This window comes from Pholis gunnellus, assembly GCF_910591455.1.
Source record: "Pholis gunnellus genome assembly, chromosome: 16".
NCBI lineage: Eukaryota > Metazoa > Chordata > Actinopteri > Perciformes > Pholidae > Pholis > Pholis gunnellus.
Genome location: NC_136543.1, coordinates 21,470,967 through 21,494,092, shown reverse-complemented (window position 1 = coordinate 21,494,092; position 23,126 = coordinate 21,470,967). Strand labels below are relative to the sequence as shown.

Below are 23,126 nucleotides of genomic sequence, written 5' to 3'. Positions count from 1 at the left end.
ACCCGTCCGTCCCCTGTGGAAAGGTTACTGGTATGATCCACGGAGCCAAAGTGGCTTTTGTTTTTATGACCGACCCTTCAAATGGGTCGAAATGGTTTCTTCCGTCCACACCTCCTGTTAGGCCAGTTTGGACTGATCGAGATGTGTCACTGGGGCCCAAAAGATGGTTTGAAACCGTGACCTTTGACCCCTCTGATGACGGCCCACACAGCGTCCCTCTGCTCTAGTTGTGCCCCGTCAGTAAGTCTGTCAGCGGGCGCGTCGGCGTCTTTGGGGGCGGCAGCGGCCTCGGCGGCGGCGGCGGTCTGTTGTTGCTCAGCCACGGACTCGCCGCCCCCCCCGCCGCCCCCGTCACTGTCGGCTCTGTCCGCCGGGATCGGAGGAGGCGGCGGCGGGAGGCGGGGCAGCGACATGGAGCCGTGGTGGTAGTGGAGGTGGTGGTGGGGGTTGTGGCGGAGGTGGTGACCTCCGGGGGGAGGAATCCGGGAGCAGGAGGAGGCGGAGGAGGACGAGGACGGGGGAGGAGGCGGGGGAGGCGTGAGCGTGGTCGGCCTCAAGCTTTGGATCCGCCGGCACTCCTGGCAGATTCGCACGTGGCTGCAGCCCTGCAGGAAGCTGCGCAGCGGGGCGGGAGGAGCCACCAGGGCCGACACCGGAGGAGGCGTGCTGGTGGTGGCGTTGGAGCCCAGCGGGTCCTCCAGCAGCCTCTGTGGCCCCGGCCCCAAGTTAGGGACCCCTCCCATACCTCCCCCGAGGCCGCCCGTCAGCGAGCCGGCGCCGCTGTAGAGTTTCCCGTTGCTGAGGCGCATCTCCCGAACCAGGCGGATGGGGCGCGGCGTGGCCAGAGCCAGGCGCGACGGGTGACGCAGGACTCCGCCCCCGGCGCTGCTCAGAGGACGGCGGCGCCGGGAGCGAGAACTCTTCTTACAGGAGACGGCGTTTCGAAACTCCGTCAGCATCTCCTGACAAACAGAGACCTGAGAGACAAAGAGAAACCTTCCTGTCACTTAACAACACATTATATATTCATTCATTCATTCATTCATTCATTCATTCATACAAACAAAACCAGATTCTGAGTCGCTCATTTATTGTCTAATGCAACTTTTTAAAAATGTTTTCAAAAAAGAAATACTTTTTAAATGTTCTGAATCGTTTAACATTGATACATAACTCATTCTATGTGTGTGTGTTGATGTGAGAGTGAACCCGATGGACTCTGCAGGGTTTGTCTCCGTCTGTTTGGGAGAATTCGTCCTTTAATCGGGACAGAAAGTCAAAGACGGAGAAACGAAGAGCAAATCAAAGTCAGAAGCTGTTTGTGCAGAGGAGACGGGAGGAGACTGAACACAGAAAGTCTCATCTTCCCTTCAGGCTGGAACTGAAAGGATTGTTTCAGCTGATCCATGTGTTGCTGATTGACTTCCTGTGACCTTTGTACCAAACGTTCTGAATGATTTAAGGATGTTTGAGCATTTTTAACATCCTTAATAATAATAACTGATGCAATGTTCTCTTTTATTTGTCAAAACATCAGAACATAGAATATAGAATAATGATTTAAATTAAATGATTACTTTTTTAGAACGGGTGATTTGCAGTAAATTGTCTATAATGCATCATAACCTGCTTATAGTGCTTTACAACAATAACATATGAGTTCATATATTACATTACATCATGATTGCTGTTCACTCACTGACATTTGTTTTGCAAGGATCTAGTGTATAATAACTTTTTATCATTATAATGTGAGAACATGTGGCTCTGAGGTCAGAAGCTGGTTCAGCGCCTCACATCAGTATTTCACAGAGCGCCCTGAACGCCTCTGATGAGGCCTGAGTGCTCAGTGTTTGCTTGAAGTGAAGTGAATTAAGCAACATTAATAAAAGCAAACAACGAACACTCAGGTCAAATTTCGTACTTTTGCGTGAAAGAAAATACGGTTCCTCCAAATGTAACTGAGGGAGAAGTTGAATGGAAACACGGTTTTAGAACTCATTCATTAGAACTTCAGACAACAATCAAGGATTTCTTCTCTTTGTTTGTTTGCTGCTGAAAGACGTTCAAATGTTACGGCATGAAAATCTGAATAAAGCACATTCTGATTATCAGCTGCTCACACACACACACACACACACACACACACACACACACACACACACACACACACAGGCGGATGACCTACTGAGGCGTTTGAGCTGAGGTTGAGGCCGGGGGCGGGGCAGGAGGAGGAGGACGAGAGAGGAAGAGGAGGAGGAGGAGGAGGAGGGTGGTGATGATGAAGGTTTACCTCGTCGGACTCGGCGGTGCGGCGCGTCGACCACAGGAACTCCATGATGGCCACGAAGACGGCGATGATGAGGCCGCAAATCAGGACCACGAAGATCCCGCCGATGTTCTCCATGCCGAGACCTGAAACCCACGGAGACGACGAAGAGCAGAGAGAAAACACCTTCAGTTCATGACGAGCAGCACAGGCAGCACCACAGCATCCGACCAGCATAAGAGAAGGAAACGGGAGAATTGTGAAGCAGTTCATTCTGTGGGTCAAAGGTCAAACTGGTGATGTGTGAACATGAACGGAGCTCTGAGCTCCAGTGGAGCGAGAACAACGTCCTCATCATCATCAGTTAGTTAAAGATAGTTATGTGGTTATTTTTAGTTCTATTTTCGAGATAATAGTATTTAAATAGCATCAGAACTACACACACACACACACACACACACACACACACACACACACACACACACTTTATACTGCACAATCAGCAACAAAGAGACACTTGATTAGTTTTAATGGGTCTTAACGGGATCTTAGTGGCTTGATTTTCTCAGTCTTCACACACACACACACACACACACACACACACACACACACACAGACACACACACAGACACACACACACACACACACACACAGACACACACACACACACACACACAGACACACACACACACACACACACACACAGACACACGCACACACACACACACACACAGACACACACACACACACACACACAGACACACACACACACACACACAGACACACAGAGGCGACGTTGTGACGTTACGTTGCTGTGCTCTGGGATGAAGGAAGCTGTTGGAACAGCTGATCAATACTCAGACAGGGACTCACATTCCCTCTATGATTGGCTCCTAAAGTGAGAAAGTCGATGGACAGAAAGCGTCTCGTCTCGTTGCATCGGGACACATCGGGGATAAACATCGGGGATAAACATCGGGGATAAACATCGGGGATAAACATCGGGGATAAACATGTTCGTGGGTCAATAATAGAAACGTTGAAGGAGAAACTCGGTCGTCAATCGATGCGGAGAAAAGACAGAAAAAGTAGATTCTCTATCGGAGGATGAAATGAAGTCGGCTGAGAGGCTGTTTCTATGTTTTACGTCTTATTTCACACTTTATGAAAACATAAAACAATCGCCTTGAAATCTTTCACAAACATTCACGAACACCAGAAGATGACAACAATTCTGTGAATCACTTCATTTTCTGTCATTGTAAATTCATTATTTGGGTTTTTGGACGGTCGGTTCAGGATGTTCTCATGCAGCGTTCGTATCTTCACCTACGAATATTTAATGCCCGTAATTTATATACAGCTCATTAAATGAATTCATATATATTCCACATAATCGCTAACAAGGAAGTATAAACATCGGAATTTGATTTATTAGTCAGGTCCGTACTTTCGTAACAGCACTAACTCAGTTGTTTCCTGTAATGACGGAAGTCTATTTTGAAAAGGCTGCATGCGGAAATTGACACGAGTTGTTGGACTTTTGTTGGAAAATGAACCTAAAATGAACTTTTGTATGAGGATCCGTTGGACGATCTGATAACAAAAGTCATTGTTTTCTTTCTCTGAACACTTTTACTTTGATTCTCTTTTTATTTAACGGTTCAGACGCTTTCCTTTGTGACTCACTCATTCACCCAGAATCCACTGAGTGTCTGTGAGCCGATCATTAACTCAAATAATCATCAGAACTCTGCTTTTTGTTTTTTATGCTCATCGGTTTGGTTCCTTATCGATACTTTTTGATTATTTTGTGAAAAACGTTTTTTTTAATTAAGAAAATTATTATTTTTGTATGTAAAATCATAGTCTTTCTTTGAGCAGCAACACAAGAAGTTCCAAAATCTTTATAATACATCTCACTCCAGAACTTCTGAAGAACCGGTTCATTTAGAACCGGTTCCCGTTTGGAACCGAGTTTCAGCGTCTGGGTTCGTCCATCCAGGTGAATAAATCCAGGAAGACCAGGAAATGTTTCCGTAACTGTTAACGGAACAGTCCGATCGTTTCTTCTGGCATCAGCTGTGAAGAACATCTGAGCCGTGACACCCACCTTTGGCCCGGTGGTCCTCCTCTTTGAGACACTGGCCCCCCTCCCACCAGTGTCTCTTCAGGATCTCCAGCCTGTTGCTCTCCTGCAGCTGTAAGATCCCCAGAGTGATCTCGTCTCTGTACGGAGAGCCTGAGGACAAAACAAGAAAGTCATTCAGCTCAGTTTTTATTGAGGAATAAAGGAAGTGAAAGCCACAGCTCAGCCGCTCACCTCTCCTTTATTAAACACGTGTTGAGCTGCACTAACGGGCTCGATGCACACGCTTTATTTCTGTGCTGACATTTTGCTTCTGGGGAGCTGATAAACTGAGAAGAGACCGAAGCACCAGCTGCAGCTTTGAATTACAATCTGGTTTTGTGCAGCTGAGGTCGGCTGTATTCAAAATGAAATAAAGACCTTTTAATGGGAACATCGACTGGTTACATGAAATCAGTTCAGCAGCAGAAGGGTGACGTCAGCCCGTCTCACAGAAAATCAGTTTACGACTCATTGAGCCCGTGAAACCGTGAGCTCACGTTTGATTGGCTCTGTGTCCACTTTGGAGCCTACGACAACCAATCACACGCTCGACTGGGAAGAGGAGTGACGCTGAGACCACAGACTGGATTCAAGAAGTGGACGTAGTCGTCGTGACGTCACCCGTAGGCTTGTGGACGTTTTGAAGCCTCGAGTTGGACGATTTGGCCGTCGCCATCTTGGTTTTTTTTTTGGCCTTGAAAGGGGCGGGCCTTCACCTCTCTATAGATGTATTTCTTCTTCTGTTGTGTTTAAAATGCTGTGACTGCACAACGATATATCAGACGGCGTTACATCCCGACTGACAGTTGTTCATTATTAGTAGCCTGACATCACCGGACCAAGTCACGTATGTGAATTATCTATTTTTTCGAAATAATGAAGCGTCTCCGGATATTAAAATAGTGAAAGTCAGGAACTCTGGTCCCAGATTTAGTTCATTTATTTCAGAACAACTGTCCTGAAGTCCTGAAGACGACTCAGCCCAGTGGTCACGTTTCTTTACGCTCATCCATCTTCTTTCTTGTTCCATTAAAAAGAGTAAATACGTTGCTTCTATAAATGCTTGACGTCAATGTCCTGCGTTTTTCTTGCTTGTTGTTTAATTATCGCTTTATTATCTGTTGTAACTAAACTCGTACACGTTTATTAAGCTTGGTTTGTTTCTAAGGTCTGTTTCCTGAGAAGAGGCATCGAATTAAAGTCACACGTGAATTTAACTGACTATATATTCTCTGTTGAAAAACTGATTTTGGTTTAGTTGTGTTTAGGTTTTAGGGAAACGTGGTTTGGGTTGAGAGAAGCACTTTTTTTAAGGACAGAAGAGAATCGTTATAATAATAATAGTTTGAGTTAAAATGACTCCTTCGCCTTCAGGGCTCCACTAATTAGCACCTCAGGGAACGACGACGGTTAAAAAAGACTCACGTTCACGGTCTGCTGGAAACGGAAAAAAGAGATTGAACTTTAAACTCCCACAACACGAACACCAGAATGACTTTAAAGCAGCCGCGAGTTCTCATTTTCTCTTTTGAAGCCGATGCTAATCGCTCTCTGTCAGTCAGCGCAGTAAGCATGGGAGACGGCGTCTACCGGGGCCACCGGGGCCACCGGGGCCGCTCTGCTGCTTTTATTTTCATCACTTAACAGGCAGGTTGACTGGCAGGCTGGGCTCCCAAATACTCCTCATCTTTCCTTCTTCTTCTGTCTCCGTCTTCCCCGCTGTTCTCTACTCTCCACGTCTGTTCCTTCCTCCACCGTCAGCGATGCTAATCTATGTGCGAAGCAGTCTGAGGCGGATGACGAGGCGAGGCCAGACACCGGCGGAGAAAGCAGACCGAGGCCGAAATTGGAATCGGGATGACTTTAATTTACCAACGAGCAGCAGCTGCACAAAGAACACGACCTGGTTAACAGAACCGACGCACGAGGAGCCGGACAAAACGTGAGGCGGCCTCAATATATCACAAACAATATGTGATGTGACAGCAGACTAACCACAATCACACCTCACACACACACACACACACACACACACACACACACACACACACACACACACACACACACACACACACACACACAGGCAGGTTGGTGCTGGTTCTCTGGTTTCAGGAATGATTGAAACATTCATCTGGGGACCTGCAAACCTGAGAAGGTCACAAAATCTGAGTTTACAACAAAAATGGAAAAATTCCCAAAATGAAGCTTGATACCGATGTGACCGATGACCACGTCTACGTGCACACGCAGATTCCACTGTTATTCAGAATATGAAAATTTCCCGAATTTGACATGTGTAACACAAACATGTTTGGATATTCTGAATCAGGCCTTATTCCGAACGGAGCGTTTTGTGATTAAAACACGGCTTTGGGAGCATTTGGGATTATTCTCTGGACATGAATACAGCTCATTGTGAACGTGGGTCTCAGTATGGACCTTTGATGCCCAAACAGAAAAGCCCACATTACCGTCTTTTAGACATTGTGAAGAACTTACATTTTAATATGTTTTTGGATATGAACAAATATCTCAACGCCAACTTATTGAAGGTGTTTGAAGTTCACACGGTCCAACGAGTCCTCCAAATACGCATGGCTGCATATAAACCTGAATGTTAGTGGAATATTAATTTATAAACAACTTATTATAAATATTGTCTTTTTCGGAATAAGAGCAAAAGAGAGAATATCTGGTGCACGTAAACGTAGTCACCGTTACCGACTTCTTTTCATTTTCCTTACTCTATGAAAGCTCTAAATTCCCCAAACTGTGGAAACATGTTGCAGAACACCAGTTTGGATTCTTGTTAACGCACCCAGAGGCATGCCGATGCCGTATCCTTTGGTGTCCAGCAGTCCTCCGATCTGCGTGAGGTTGCAGTTGAGGCTGCGGTAGTACTCGTTCATGGTGCTCTCCATCAGGAAGGCGTACTTGGAGTTGAGGACGCGGGCGATGCCTTCCTCGGTGCTCTTCACAAACACGCTGGGCTGCTTGGAGTTCATGTAGTTCCACATCCGCTGGTACGTCTGGTACCGCGAGTTCTGGAGGAGGAGGAGGAGGAGGAGGAGGAGAGGAAGAGAAAGGGGTTTTCAACATTAGAATAACTTTCCTGTTGCTATCAGAAGAAGTTGCTGAGTTCCAAGATCGATGGTCGGCCATCCCAACTCAAACTAAACCCAGAGAGTGTCTCACCATGAAGAAGGTCATGGTGGACCCTCCGTGGATGGTGCCGTACTGGATGTTGGTTTGGTCGGCCAGATCGTCCGGAGACTCGATGGGAGCCTCCATCCTCTGCACGGTGAGGAACGCCGCCAGGTTGGCCGTGTAGGACGAGATGATGATGAGGGTGAACGCCCACCTGAGAGGAGCAGAGAAGAAGATCAGCTTTCACCTTTATTTACCCTGAGAAACTTTCAGACACTCATTTCTTTCTCTGTCTCTTCATGAAGGAGCTGCGAGAGGTAAGCAGGAGGGAGACAGATGGAGAGCTCTGCAGGAAACGTCAGGGTTTTCAGGTAAAAATCATCAACCTGAACATGAACTCGGGCTGCAGCAGAGAGGAGCAGGACACCTCCACTGCAGAGGAAACGAGACAGAAGTGATGAGCAAGGGAATTATGAAGGGAGCCGAGGGAGATGGAGGCAAACAGAGAAGGAAGGAGGAGGAGAAGATGACGGAGGGAAGGAGGGATGAGATAGGAGTGAGGAGGGTGGGCCATTAGACACAAAGGGGTTAAGCAAAAAAAAAGGTTTAAAGAAGACAAAGTAGAGTTTGGCTTCTGGTGGTTTCGTCATTATTGTATTCCCGGAGAATTCTCAATTGTGATTGGCTGGACAGCCCAGTCGGCAGGAACAATGTTTTGGCATCGTACATTCCTGCAAACAAAGGACATGCTCAACCTTTTCTCTTTTTGCATTCGGTAAGAGCAAGTAGTAGTAGTAGTATTAGTAGTAGTAATAGTAGTAGTAGTAGTAATAGTAATAGTAGTAGTATTAGTAGTAGTAATAGTAGTAGTAGTAGTAATAGTAATAGTAGTAGTATTAGTAGTAGTAATAGTAGTAGTAGTAGTAGTAGTAGTAGTAATAGTAGTAGTAGTAGTAGTAGTAGCAGTATTAGTGGAAGTAGTAGTTCAACGAGTGATAAACAGAACAAGTGATGTAATATATTGATTAAAGCCATTTAAAGGCGTATAAGGTGACAGCTATTCATGTCCGAAACCGAAAGTGAACACTGACTTTATGCTTGTTATATAATGTTATTTTATATACGTTAAGTTATGTCGTTGCGTTGCGCCGTTATGTTACAGCTTTACGTTGTTAAGTTGTTACTACGTCGTTACATTACGTCGTTACGTTATGTCGTTACGTTGTTACGTTGTTACGTTACGTCGTTACGTTGTTACGTTACGTCGTTACGTTGTTACGTCGTTACGTCGTTACGTTGTTACGTCGTTACGTTGTTACGTCGTTACGTTGTTACGTTACGTCGTTATGTTACGTCGTTACGTTACATTGGAATGGAATGCCGTTATGTTACATTCAGTGCTGGGCAAGTTAACGCGTTATTATCGCGTTAAGGCATTAATTAATTAACGCGACAATTATTTTATCACACGTTAACGCAGTTTTTATCATTATTATTTTGAAAGTCCGTTGCTCAGTGGTTCTGAACACACATCCAGACAGACCGTGGGTCACAGGAGGGGCGGGATGTAGATCAGGATTGGCTCGGGATGGGCGTCAACACGCGTCTCAACCAATGAGAGCATTTGAGTCCCTTTTTGTCTGTTTATTGCAGTTAAATCACAGCCAAATCTGTTTATTTTGTGTTCATACAGCTGTAGTAAACAGCCGACGTGTAGACACAGTGAATACAGCTCGATGAAATTCACGGAGCTGCTCCGGACTGTTATGAACCAGACATGAAGGAGTTGAGTTTCCTGATATCTGGGACTTCCTCAACACGCACTGAGCAGTCCAATCTGAGGAAGATTTTTGATTCAATTATAGTGGCTTAAATCATTCATAGAATATTACTTCAACACACATTGCTTTTTTTGTTTTGATTTTGATTTCATTAAATATATATAATATACAATAAATATTTTAACTGCTGCTGTGAAAGCGTGAAAGAAGACAGTCAACACAACCGGTTGCAGAAACGTACAAAGCCAACATTTCTGACTTCTGAACTTATAACTTCCAGTAACCTGTGATGCAGGTTTGAAGAGGTCTTTATTTTAAACATAACTGTTTATTGTTGCAATACAAAAAGTATTTATTCATTACAACTTAAATCTAGATAGAATAGAAGCATCACTTCTTCTATTTATCAACCAAATAAGACTCACTGGAGCTTTGACCTCTTCAACCAATGAGCAAGTCAGACAGACAGACAGTCAGTCAGTCAGACAGACAGACAGTCAGACAGTCAGTCAGACAGACAGACAGTCAGACAGACAGTCAGTCAGACAGACAGTCAGACAGACAGTCAGTCAGACAGACAGTCAGACAGACAGTCAGACAGACAGACAGTCAGACAGACAGTCAGTCAGACAGACAGTCAGACAGTCAGACAGTCAGTCAGACAGACAGACAGACAGTCAGTCAGACAGACAGACAGACAGTCAGACAGTCAGTCAGACAGACAGACAGTCAGACAGACAGTCAGTCAGACAGACAGTCAGACAGACAGTCAGACAGACAGTCAGACAGACAGTCAGTTAGACAGACAGTCAGTCAGACAGACAGTCAGTCAGACAGACAGTCAGACAGTCAGTCAGACAGACAGACAGTCAGACAGACAGTCAGTCAGACAGTCAGTCAGACAGACAGACAGTCAGACAGACAGTCAGACAGACAGACAGTCAGACAGACAGTCAGTCAGACAGTCAGTCAGACAGACAGACAGTCAGACAGTCAGACAGTCAGACAGAGAGACAGACGGACAGTCAGTCAGTCAGTCAGTCAGTCAGACAGACAGACAGTCAGACAGTCAGACAGACAGACAGACAGACAGTCAGACAGACAGTCAGTCAGACAGACAGTCAGACAGACAGACAGACAGACAGACAGACAGACAGACAGACAGTCAGTCAGACAGACAGACAGACAGTCAGACAGTCAGACAGACAGACAGACAGACAGACAGACAGACAGACAGAGATCAGTATGTTGGAATCTGAGCCACATTGAGCGTGTTTGGGGCTGAGTGCCCGGCGAGGCTGCGAGCTGTCAGAGAATTAATGCTGATGGCCGCTCCAGTCCTCCAGCATCATTCCACCATCTGTCTGACTGCAGCTACTGGGAATAAGGGAGGTGAGGAGAGGAGGAAACAGGAGGAGGAGGAGGGGACAGGAGAGGACAAATTGGAGGACTAATTGTAACTTCAGTCTCCACAGCCAGCAGGAGGACGGAGGTTTGGTTTGTTGGAGTTAATGTTTCTCGATGAGGAAACAGCTCGTGATGTTTAAAGGAGCCTGTTTGAGTGGAAAGCTTCAGCAACAGCTGGAGGACAACATGGGGACAAAATAAGAAATATCTACTAAAATACAGTCACTACAATAAAAAAGAAATAGATTAAAGAAAATTAAAATAAATGAATAGATAAAAGAAAAATAAATGATTTCTAAACGTAAACCACTGATAACAGCCACAGAGCTGTTTACTCATTATTAAAGCAACGTCACCCATGATCTGTAAATACACTTTGGGAATATAGTTTCTAATAATAAATAAGAATAATAAGAATCAGCTTGGGTTTAATAATATATATTTATATCTAAAATCTATTTCCATGTTATGGTTTGTTGAGAGTTTTGGGAAATAACCCAAAAAAAGCAGACAGACGTCATCTAACCATGAATATGTGAAACACGAAGCCACACAGCTCGGCACCAACGACTTTAGAAGTTTATCACATTTATAAGCTGCTGGGAAATCTGTGCAGAGAAACGGGGGTCAGATGCTGCTCGGAGGACGGAGGACATTAGAGGAGCGGGAACGAAACAGGAAGAGAAACGACATCATCATTTCCACATGAGAGACACGGAACCATCTGTTCACCTTCAGCTCATGTTCACTGAAGGAGGAGAGAGACAACATCATTCAGTGTTTCCCACGGAACAGCAAAGAGCGACATGAAGAATAAAATACAAGTAAAATAAAGAATCAGGGACAACCACATTCTATTAAAAGTAGATAAAAACACAACGTTTTCAGACGAAACATTAAATATTTAAATCTTTCATGTGAAAGAAGGTTTCAGGAAGTGTATTAAAAGAAGTTCCAGTTAAAACCTGTTTGTTTTATTTCAGTCTTAGAAACGGCATCTTAACTTCCTGTCAAAGCCTCTGAAGCGACTTTCCAAACGCCGTCTGTTCTCAGGACTCTTCAGTCGTCACGTATTTATCTGATTCCACTAAATGTCGTTTAAATGTCACGACCATTTGTAGATCGTTTAGCGTTTGGCGACACGTAGTCGGCTCTGACTGAAATGTAAACGCGTCCTCAATATGCTTCACTCAGAGAACTACGTATGAGTCAAAGGAACACAGGACTTTCACCCAGGAGGCCTGTGTTCCTGTCCCAAAGTGTTATTGTACTGTTGGGCTCATCCAGCATTTGTAGCTGAACTCACAGGAAAAAAAGTGCCGTAATTTGTAGATATCCCAGAAAATGTTTATCTTCTGTTCTCCATGTGATCATAAGAAAGGAAGTATAAAGACCGCAGTATGGACGGTCAACAGACAGCGATCTTCCAGCTGCTCGTTCCCCGCGTGAAACCAGAAGTGAACGTTTATTTGCGTACTTAAATAACGGTACTTCTGTCGTTATTTAAAACCCAAACCACGAGTAGCTTCCTGTGAAGACTGAAGTTTATTTTGAAAAAGACACGAACGTTGCTGGATTTTCGTAGAAAAGACGTAACTTTTCTGTAAGATATTAAACAAACTGTTGTATGACGACACGTTGGGCCGCTTCACCGTAACAACGTGGCATCAAATGACACCTGAAACGTTCTATTTCTACGCCTTCCCACGAGATCAGGTGGACTCATCACATCCAGCTCCGATCGGCGCTTTGTTTGTCATCTCAACCACAAACTGTGTCGGTCTCCATCCAAGCGGAGCAGGAACATCGTACAGAACAGTCGGCACAAGGTTTAAAGATACGTTACGTCTCTCTGACATATTCATATTCATGGACGTGCTCAACCAACAACCAGTCAGCGTTCAGAGAAACCAGAGATCCACGAGTTAAACATCACGTACACACATCTACAGTAACGGTCACTGAGTGCACTGAGCTGTACGCACCAGACTCCGCTGACGCAGCGGGTGGACAGCGCTCGGGGCATGATCTCTGAGCCCTGCTGCATGAAGCCGCCCACCGGGAACCACAGGCTGTTGCCCAGCGTGTACTGGTTCTCCAGGACGTCCCGCCGCTCCCGCAGGCACGGGTGAGGGTTGTACCACTCGTAGGGGCTGAGCCTGGAGACACACACACACACACACACACACACACACGTGAACCACCTGATCTCACACTATGAAATGAAACACGTTCTTATGAGCAGCAACAAACCTCACTCCAGAACACAACGCACTCTATAATGATTTTAACATCTTTTACCCTCCAGATAACAGCACAACACCGTTATTGTTAAAGCGACTGCACCGTTATGTTTTACATGAAGCACGTTTACTCCGCTGGTACGTGTGCTATTAAGATGATTAAACGATGCTTTGAAAAGACAATATAAAGACTTTATTGTCTTTATGACAGACGATTGGATTGTTGAGGTAGGAAACAGAAAACAAGGTGAAAGAGGCGGATCGATTTATACTTTATGCTCATTTTAACGGAGGTAAAGCGTCATTAGGTCCTCTGAGAAGCTCTCTATGAAGGAAACATTTAGTTATTGTTATTATGAACAAAAGGAAAGAACAGAAACATGGAACAGCGTTTAGATTCTTGCCTGGAGTGTAAAACAGTTGACAAACGATTGCAACTGTTTCTGAGTTTGTTTGTTTTTATATACTGTAGATATCATGACGTCGTTATCTTGTGTTTGGTGCGTTTGTAACGACTTCCTGTTGCTGCCTCGTTGGCCTGGTCATCACTTTAAATGACGACTGGTTCTCAACCGACTTCTCTGGTTAAATAAAGGTCAAATCAAATAAATTAGTCAATAGTTTTGTTACAAAGACAAAAACGTACTTAGTGTCACACAACACTTCAAACAAACCCTCCGCCTCTCCTCCAACACCCAACACTCAGCACACACAAATAAAAACTGTGATTTTCTGTTATTTATAGGTGTGGACAGCTCGTGTTGAGTCTTTATAAATAGAATATACTTTAGTCAACACACACACACACACACACACACACACACACACACACACACACACACACACACACACACACACACACGAGGCAGGCGGGTTACCTGGCAGCGAGGAAGAGGACGCAGCTGACGGCGAGGTAGGCCAGCAGCATGAAGAGCCAGACAGCCGGTGAGAACGGGTCCAGGAAGGAGAAGTAACCTGGTTTACGGCCCTGAAAACACACACAAACAAAATCCCTCCGTTAATGATGTGTCACTCAGAATGAATCAGCAGCTGCAGCGTGTTTTACACCTGGTGAGTCTGTGAGCGTCAGAGAAGACGGCCTGGAGTTACAACAAAGCTGAGTTTCAAATGTTAAGTATCAGAAAGTGTTTCTCTGCAACGTTAAATATTGATGAATGACAATCAAAATCTAATTTTTTACTTTCTTTTAACGCTCAAAAACAGCTTCAGCTGAAAGTCAATATGTTACGTTTCAGTTCTCAGAATGGCCACTAGATGGTGCTCAAGACATAGAATCTGCTGATTGTGTTGAAATCAAAAGGAAAACTCCCAAATCCTCTGAGCTGATGCGTAGCGCTGTCACCTCTTTTATTTTCCCTATTATCTGGTGTTAAGCTGTTGTTTAAGTATTCAAATAAAAAAATCTAAACTAAACAAAAAAAGCGTAACACACACAGTGACTCAAACGATTCAGCAGATTGATGCAAATGTCCAGAATTCAGTTTGTCAGTGAGGACTGGTGAGGACTGAATTTACACTTTCACTCATCAACAAGACAAACTTTAAATTCAAACCATAAAGTTTAACGTCGGTGGACGTTCTCGTGTCTCCAGCTGGCAGCAGTGAATTGTGATAATGACCATCTGCTGTCAAACGTCTCAGACTTACAAACACAACCTTCACTTTCTGACAGTCGGGTTCTTTGTTGGGAAAACGACTCGTGGAATTACACAGATTTCATTTTTTCATCTCGTGTCCTTCAGCTCGGCACATTTTGTCGGCACGTAAATCTGCAAATTCAAATAAAAATGGAAAATTGAAGTTACGAGTTCCTCAAGTGTTAACGACCGTCGGTTGATGTTTTCCCGGCCAGACGCTTCCCATCGACCCGTTCCCCCCCCCCCCCCCCCCCCTCCTGTCTACTTGAAAGAGGATTTGGCAGCGAAGGAGAAACGAGGAACTCCCAGATTGGACCCAATTACAGCAGATGACTGGAGCTGTAATTGAAGCAATCAACTCTCTTTCTGCTTTTTTTGCCCGTTTTGGCTCATAACAATAAATAAATGAAGAAGAAGCGAAGCTGTGCGAGTGAAATCTGTTGTGAGTCGATTTGTACCAGAATTAGACAGGATGTCGGGAATGTGGCAATAAAGCTGCTTCAGGAGATATTTCTGATATTAAAATGGAATGAAATGACTGTGAAGGTAAAAAACGTGATTATTCAGAGATCAGACTGGAGCACTTTGATCTGCAGACATTTAAACTGTCATTTACAGTAAATATGTAAAAACCCAGTTATGCTGATGTTGACTATTGTCTACATTTTCTACTACTGAACAACCCTGAATGTAATTTGCGTTTCACACATTTACGTTCATTTAAACTTGAGTTTATTTGCAGCACATCAACTCACAAAGACGCCCTCGATACAAACAAACAGCACACGAGTTCAACCAGCAGACTGTTTGCACAAGAAGCAGAGGAAGAAGAAGAAGGAGAGGAAGAAGAAGGAGAGGAGGAAGAAGAAGGAGAGGATGAAGAAAAAGCAGAGGAAGAAGAAGGAGAGGAAGAAGTTTAGAACGTAGAAACGAGCCCGACATCCTCCGACCCCGTGGTGTAGTTCCTGAGCTTCTCTGCTGTTTCTTTCTCAGCGTTGGAGAAAGCTAGAAGACCACGATCCTCAGAGCTCCTTCTCACCTGAGGTGCTTTCAGAGCGGTGCGTTCAATGCATCGGGACATTTCAGACGTGTGTCAGGTTAGACGTAAGGGAAGCTGTACAAAACAGTATTTACACCTAAACCCATGTGTGCTTACAACAACTCTGATAATATCTTGTGAAAAGTTATTTAGTTATTTTTTCCTACGACTGTCCAGAAACCTCCTGAGGTTTAGGAAAAGATTGTGTTTGGGTTCAAATAACGATGGAAGGGGCGTTACTCAAACAAGTACCGCCCCCCGGTCTGCCCCCCGGTCTGCCCCCCGGTCTGCCCCCCCGGTCTGCCCCCCCGGTCTGCCCCTGACCTCCACGCCTCAGCCTCTGCAGACGGCGAGCATGAACGGAGGCGTTTGTACTCAATGAGCTGCATTATGAACCGTCTCACTTCTCTGACGTGGGTTCTTCTCCCGTGAACACAGCGGATTCTTCCAGCTCCTCGTACGCGTGATGAGCAGAGAACAGCAGACGTTCTCACTGCTCAGCACCACGGGGCCAGAGCCCTGATACACACTAATGTGTGTGCACAAGTCAGCAGCTTGAGCAATTACAACGATTACCTTCTTTAAGTGTGCTCGCAAGCTATTCAGATGGATGCTGTGTGTGTGTGTGTGTGTGTGTGTGTGTGTGTGTGCTTTTGTGACATGGAGTAGTTGAATGAATGTTTTTTGTTCCTGTGATGCTCGTGCAGAGTGTCGTTAGCAGCGTGTTTAGTTGTGTTAGTATCAGATACACACTTGTTGTGTTGCTCTACTGGTAGTTCGTTTGCTAATAGACATGAATTGAGGTATTTTACCGCGTTACACTAACAGGACATGATGTGTTTGCTGAAGTCAATCAAACTTAACTTAACACAAGAACATTAAATACTTAAAGTATCTTCCTCATCGCTCTGAAGCTGCAGGTTGTTTCCTCTGAGGAACAGAACATCACGATCACAAGCAGAGGAACTAGAACACGTCTTTAGTGTTTGAATGACATGAATCATAAAAAAACACAAGTTGAATTTCTTTCATAATTTCTTTTACAAAAATTAGAAATCTATGGAATTAATAAGATAACGTTTTCCAAGTGGCCACAAGAACGAGCGACGTTCTGTTAAACTATTCACATTTTTACCAGCTCTACTTCCTCTCTCCTCTCCTCCTCTCCTCTCCTCCCCTCCCCTCTCCTCTCCTCTCCTCTCTCCTCTCCTCTCCTCTCCTCTCCTCTCCTCTCCTCTCCTCTCCTCTCCTCTCTCCTCTCCTCTCCCCTCATCTCCTCTCCTCTCCTCCTCTCCTCTCCTCTCCTCCTCTCTTTTTTTCAGGACTAGATTTTAAATGAGACATGAAGAGTAAAATGTTTTTGATGAAATGTCACAATTTCAAGTTTATTTTTCCGACAGAAGCGTTCGTTGGACACGATGCGTTCAAGACCATCGGAAAGATGAAAATCTGACGATAATGACGTTTTACAGCTTCTGGCTTGTTTAAAGAAAACATGCTTTCAGTCCCACTGAAGGGCTGCTCATCACTGATACAAGCCTGCAGGTTTCCAAAGAGTTCATCTCTGAACAGAATCACACAAAACCAATGCAAAGACAAATTGAATTGTAAATTTGTTTGCCAGTCTGTGTCTGTGTGTGTGTGTGTGTGTGTTTGTGTCTGTGTGTGTGTGTTTGTGTGTGTGTGCACCATTGTCGGCATGGCCCGTTAGCCAGCTTATCTACTGTGTATAATGGTCAACAGTGCTGCTCTTGATAGCAGCAGATGCTCAGCGGGGGGGGGGGGACCGAGGACCACAGATGTCTCCGTCAGCTCTGCGACAGCGACGACGTAAATCAGCTCTGCGGAGCAACAACGTGCTCTCCGTCAACTTAATCCTTAAATAAACACTTAAGAGAATGAAGTCGGGGCCGAGGACACACATTAAAGAGCCGACTGATCACTGAGTCAATACACTGAGTCTCTGGCAGCGGGACTGGATCAAACATGGAGGACGGGCGGTGGAGGGGAATACTGATGAGCTGCTGATGTACAGTATCTGCAGGCAGCGACACTGCAGCACATCGTCAGTCTGCCTCAGAGGAGACGTACCGGTGTGTGTTTCATCCACAAGTGAAATGAATTAATGTGCGTCGCTGTTGGAGAAGAACTCCCGCTTGTTGGCCACCCAGCTGCCACATTCACGGACGTAAGATGTGATAAAATGTCCTGAAATAGAATGAAATCACGTCTTAGATTTTGCCTTTTAAAGTGTTCTCAGTGTGACTCGATTTCTCTGACGAATTGCGTTTTCCTTTTTGAATTCACAAAGAAAAACCCAAAGTGTGTGAGGGTGGAGGAGCGACTCCAGAGAGCGTCTTGCACAGTTATTGTTTGGGATTTCATCACGTTCTCAGGTGTTCTTTCTTCTTATTTGTCCGTCACCTTCAGGGGTTTTTCAACTTATATTTACCCGTCATTTACCCAGTACGCATGGTAAACACTTCACTTCTTATATACAGTCTATAGCTCCTCCCCCCACATTTAACAATAAGATCAGGCCTCTGACAGTCCCACAGGAAGTGAAGTGCACCAGCATGAAGTCGATGTTTTCATATTCCAGGGAGGCAGAGTCCTCCATCGTCCCCCATCGGCCCTCAGAGGCTGGAAAAGTAATATGTTCCAAGCAGCAGCTCCTGTCACCTTCCTCCCTACTGACTCTCATCCCCCTCTTTCCTCCAGGAATAAAAAGAAAAAGAAGAAGAAACATGCCACATCTTTCTGTGTCCTCCTCTGTGTTGACCTTGTGACCTGAGCGGTCGGTGTAGACCGTCGCCGCCTCGTGCCCAGAGGGACAGACAGAGAGAGAGAGAGAGAGAGAGAGGTGCAGATAAACTGCAGCCAGAGAAGAGTTTTAAGAAACACCTTGAAGTGATGGAGCTGCCCCCCCGCTGACATCTCCAGCTCAGCGTGTGAAATACACTGACCCCTTATTTGACCCTTCAGACCCCCTAAAAGCCTCAACAGTAAATGTACTGGGGGTCTCTAACATCATAAGACAATCACATTTATTAACTAATATGAGTCGGGTGTTGAACTGGCGCGATCAGAAGCCCAAACGATAAGATCACACACACACACACACACACACACACACACACACACACACACAACATGAACTCACCAGATTGACCCGGTACAGGATGCTGATCCCCAGAGTCATGAAGGGTTTGGAGAAATCAATCACTTTCTCTCTCTCTGAGGTGATGGTGAAGCCGGCTACCGCCAGGTCAGCTTTCTACAGAGAGAGAGAGAGAGAGAGAGAGAGAGAGAGAGAGAGAGAGAGAGAGAGAGAGAGAGAGAGAGAGAGAGAGAGAGAGAGACAGAGAGAGAGAGAGAGAGAGAGAGAGAGAGAGAGAGAGAGAGAGAGACCCAGAAAAGATGGAAGTTAACGGAGGTCTGAGAGGAAAGAAAAACAAACCCGGTGGAGACAGAAGAAGACGTCACGGACGTGAAAGAAGTGTTTTTAAATTAGTCTGATATTCACGTGAAACAGTTTCTGTGAATAAACAAAGCGAGAGCGAGATTTACGTTTGTTTTTTCTGCCCTGAACGCCTCCTAATTGACTCTGTAATGAGCTGAACAACCTCCACTGAGCCGCGTTCATGTTCAACTGTTTTGCATCAGCAGAAAACATTTTTGGGGAAAGAAGAACGCCTTCAGGAATATTGTTTTTTCTGTAATGATGCAGAGAAACGTTCTCCTCCTTTGATCACTGCTGGAATCCGTTCTGTTTCTAAAATCATGTTGAGTCATTTTATTATGAAATCATTCTGAATCTATGAAACGTTCATTTCCAGTGTGTTAAAGACAAAATAAAACACATGAAAGTAGTTGAAAATTAAAACTAAATTAAAGGAATTGGTTTCGTTCGTGGTTCGGTTTCTTTCTTTTCTCCCACGTGGAAGACGAGACGATGACGAGGCGGCACCAACGACGAGCAAAGTAGAAAAGATGAAACTAAAATGAAATTTAAAAAAAACTCTTCTATAGTTTTGTGTCCGATGCTGTGAACGCCATGTCAGCTGTATTAGGATCCAATCAGCCAGAACACATGCCGAGGTTATTTATTGTTCCTTCACAATAAAAGCGTTTGAATAACAAAATGACAGAGAGCTTTTATTTTTGAAGTATTTACAGGAAAATACATGTTTATCCATCAAATCAGAGGCTATTCTTCCACTAAAGCAGGGAGGAAGAGGAAGCAGCCAAAATGACGGAGGACTTTTATTTTGAGGTAATTATACTATAGGATTTCCTTCCCTATGAATTTTTCACAATAAAAGTCCCCGAGTTATTTTTAGAATCAGAATTAGAATCGGTTTATTGCCACAATAAGACGTAACTCAAAAATAAAAAATATGATAATTTACAAAAAAAACTAATTAAGAGTTAAAACACGTCTGTTGTTAAAGTGTCAAGTCTACAGTAGACTTGTTTTATTGAAGCATAGTCCCTCATTATTTTGTCATTTTAAAGGCTTTTATCATGTAACTCATCAGGACTTAAGAGTTAATGAGTCCTGGCGTCATCAGATATTAAAAAGTCTAATTGTAAAGACTTTAAGTCAACTACAACGTGATTTTGAGTGTCGGTATATTTGCTCTTCCTGTGAAACATAAAAGCTTTGTTTTCCTCGTCGCTCACGTTTAACCTCGAGGCGGCCGCAGAAACGCGTCCAATGACAAATGACGATGTTCTCTAACGCCGCTCATCACACAGGAATGCACCTGTGTTGTCTTTTCAAGGTTAACGATTACCGTCTGCTCCGACTCATATTTTGGCTCGTATCCAACTGAACAGCATTTGTCTTTTTTACAAGATTGAACTCCAGATTTTTTTTTTCAGCCACAGGAGCTGCAATTAAAGGCAGAAGCACCTTTTGTTACAACTGTTTGAACCGTCCTCTGAGGCCTTTAATGAAATATTGATTTTTATTGTACAGAAGTTGAACGCTGGTTAACGGTGAGTTGTTACCGCGCGGCTCTGAAGGGGCAACGGAGCGGCACTAAAACGGAGCGGCACTAAAACTGCCAGCTTTTTGTTCCTGCTTGTGGCTCAGTGGGTAAATCACAGAAGGTCATACTGGTCCCATCTCAAGCTACGCCACACTTTCATTTAGACTTTGCACATCCATTGTTTCCTATGCAGGTCTCAATATCCTGGAAAAAAAGAGGAGATCCCTGCACGCCGCTCAAGAATGAGTTTGATGACAATAACATCTTGAATTCAAGAGCAGTGTGTTGGAATTTAAACAAAGAATTGTGCTGATAAAATGTCTGCATGAGTAAAAAGGAGATCAGGTAAAATACACAAGTTACGACAAGGAACTTCTATTTTATGTTGATTTTTTCGGGGCATTTCCATGAGCGACACCGCATCACAAAGATCTGCACCTGCCAGACTCCGTTTAGAAAACTTCCCGACAGTTCGCCCGGCTCAGTCCTGGTTTTGGTTCTGGTTCTTCCGTTCCTCCCTTTTATCCAGGCGGCAACCTCCGGTTCTGCTGAGTGAAGCCAATGCCGAAGTGTCTTAAAGCTGCATTCTCTCTAGTGTCCACCAGGGGGCGACTCCTCTGGTTGTATAGAAGTCTATGAGAAAATGACTCTACTTCTCTCTTGATTTATTACCTCAGTAAACATTGTAAACATGAGTTTATGGTCTCAATCTCTAGTTTCAAGTCTTCTTCAATACAGCATGATGTTCTTTTAGTAAGTTATAGTATAAGATAAGACAATCCCTTATTAGTCCCGCAGTGGGGAAATTCACAATTAATGTGAAGGGATGGTTTTGTACACATGCAACATGCAACACGTTGTATATTTTAGTGAAAAGTCGAATGCAAATAGTTTGTAACTTCAGTGTCAACGCAGCAGCTGCAAGAAGATTACTATTTTTTAAACTTAAACACTTGCTTGGTCATTCATTCATTATGTGTTGTTATAATGTTGTAACTGAGAAAAAACCCATCAAAGAGCACTTTTTTTATTTATCTTTGTTCCCAGCAGCGACATGTGAACGATGGATTTAACCTTGCTGGGTAAACACGGCACAGTGACATTAAAGTTGAGAGATAATCTCATTAAGTTTAAAGTCAACAGAGAGACACAGAGAGGATCCATAGTTGGACGTTTATCTGGACCCCAGACGCCTCGCTGCTCCTTAATTAACTCCTAATTGATTAACGAGTAGACACTTGTTCAACCGATTTCACTCACTTTCATCAGACACCCGGGCCGTATAGAGAGCAAAGTTTGTGTGTGTGTAAGCCGACGGTTGTTTAAAGAGCCTCCACCTCTGAAATATTCGATGAGAAACAGTGTCTGTGTGTGTGTATGTTCGTGTACATGCTACATAGTGAGGACCAGAGATGTTTTACTGCAAAGTGAGGACAATTTGACCGGTCCTCACTTCTTCCAAGGGCCGGTTTAAGTTTAAGACTAGGTTAAGGTCAGGGTAAGGGTTCAGGGAACGCATTATGCAAATGAGGGTCGTCACAAAGATAGAAGCACAGGCATTTGTGTGACATCAAGATAAAAGAGGTTGCGCTTCAACAATGGTATTCACGATGGAGTGCCTGATCCAACATCCAATGAGCATAGAAAGAGATATAAAGAACATCTGTAATTTTATACATTTACATAAAAGGCATAACGAGTCTCTGGCTACAGATAAAACCGTGTGGATACCTGCTGGCCTCTGTGTGTGTGTGTGTGTGTGTGTGTGTGTGTGTGTGTGTGTGTGCGTTCATGCTGAGTTATCCCGCATTGTAATTGAAACAACTGTATAATTAGTAAGAAAAAAGACAGTTGATTAGGCTCTTAATGGCCTGCTTGTGTTCCCAATTTCCTCTTTCTGACACACACACACACGAACACACACGCACACACACACGCACACACACGCACACACACAAGATCATCAGCCACCATCACCATTATCATCCCCATTACATGTAGCTGACACATAATGTGTGTGTGTGTGTTATTAGCAGTAATAGACAGGAGCCTCAAACGTGACAAACAGCAGTGTAGTTGTTTTCCATTACTGTGAAACACTTTTACACACTACACAGGCGTTTGTGCTGCTATACTCGTGAGGTATAAATGCCTAAAAAAAAAAATATATATATATATATATATATATATATATATCCTGACTGTTGAATGAAAGAAAAAGAGGTGAAGTGCACAAAAGCACCGTTTGCTAGCTGACCAACAATAAAAACCCCAAACGTCTCATAATAAGAAATGTCTTGACAAAAAGAATGAATTCATGAACTTCTTGAGTTTAAGTGCAGCCTTTATGCAAACACGTTAACAACAACCGCCCCAAAGGCACCATCAGACCCTGCTATTCTTAAGTATTGAGTAGACTTAATGATCTCACAGTTTCTGAAACGTTAATGTTCG

At 44.1% G+C, this 23,126-nt stretch overlaps 1 protein-coding gene across 1 annotated transcript in view; it reads right to left on the bottom strand.

Moving 5' to 3' along the window:
- Positions 1-223: 223 nt before the first annotated feature.
- LOC306708490 (glutamate receptor ionotropic, kainate 5-like) overlaps positions 224-23,126 on the bottom strand; it is a gene marked incomplete at both ends in the record, with an annotated part of 46,121 nt that continues 23,218 nt past the window's right edge. Inside the window, 9 exon segments of the mRNA XM_079176332.1 lie at positions 224-341; positions 343-977; positions 2,294-2,415; positions 4,383-4,511; positions 7,219-7,444; positions 7,596-7,761; positions 12,721-12,894; positions 13,857-13,966; positions 18,839-18,952. Coding sequence (XP_079032458.1) covers positions 224-341; positions 343-977; positions 2,294-2,415; positions 4,383-4,511; positions 7,219-7,444; positions 7,596-7,761; positions 12,721-12,894; positions 13,857-13,966; positions 18,839-18,952 — 1,794 coding nt within the window.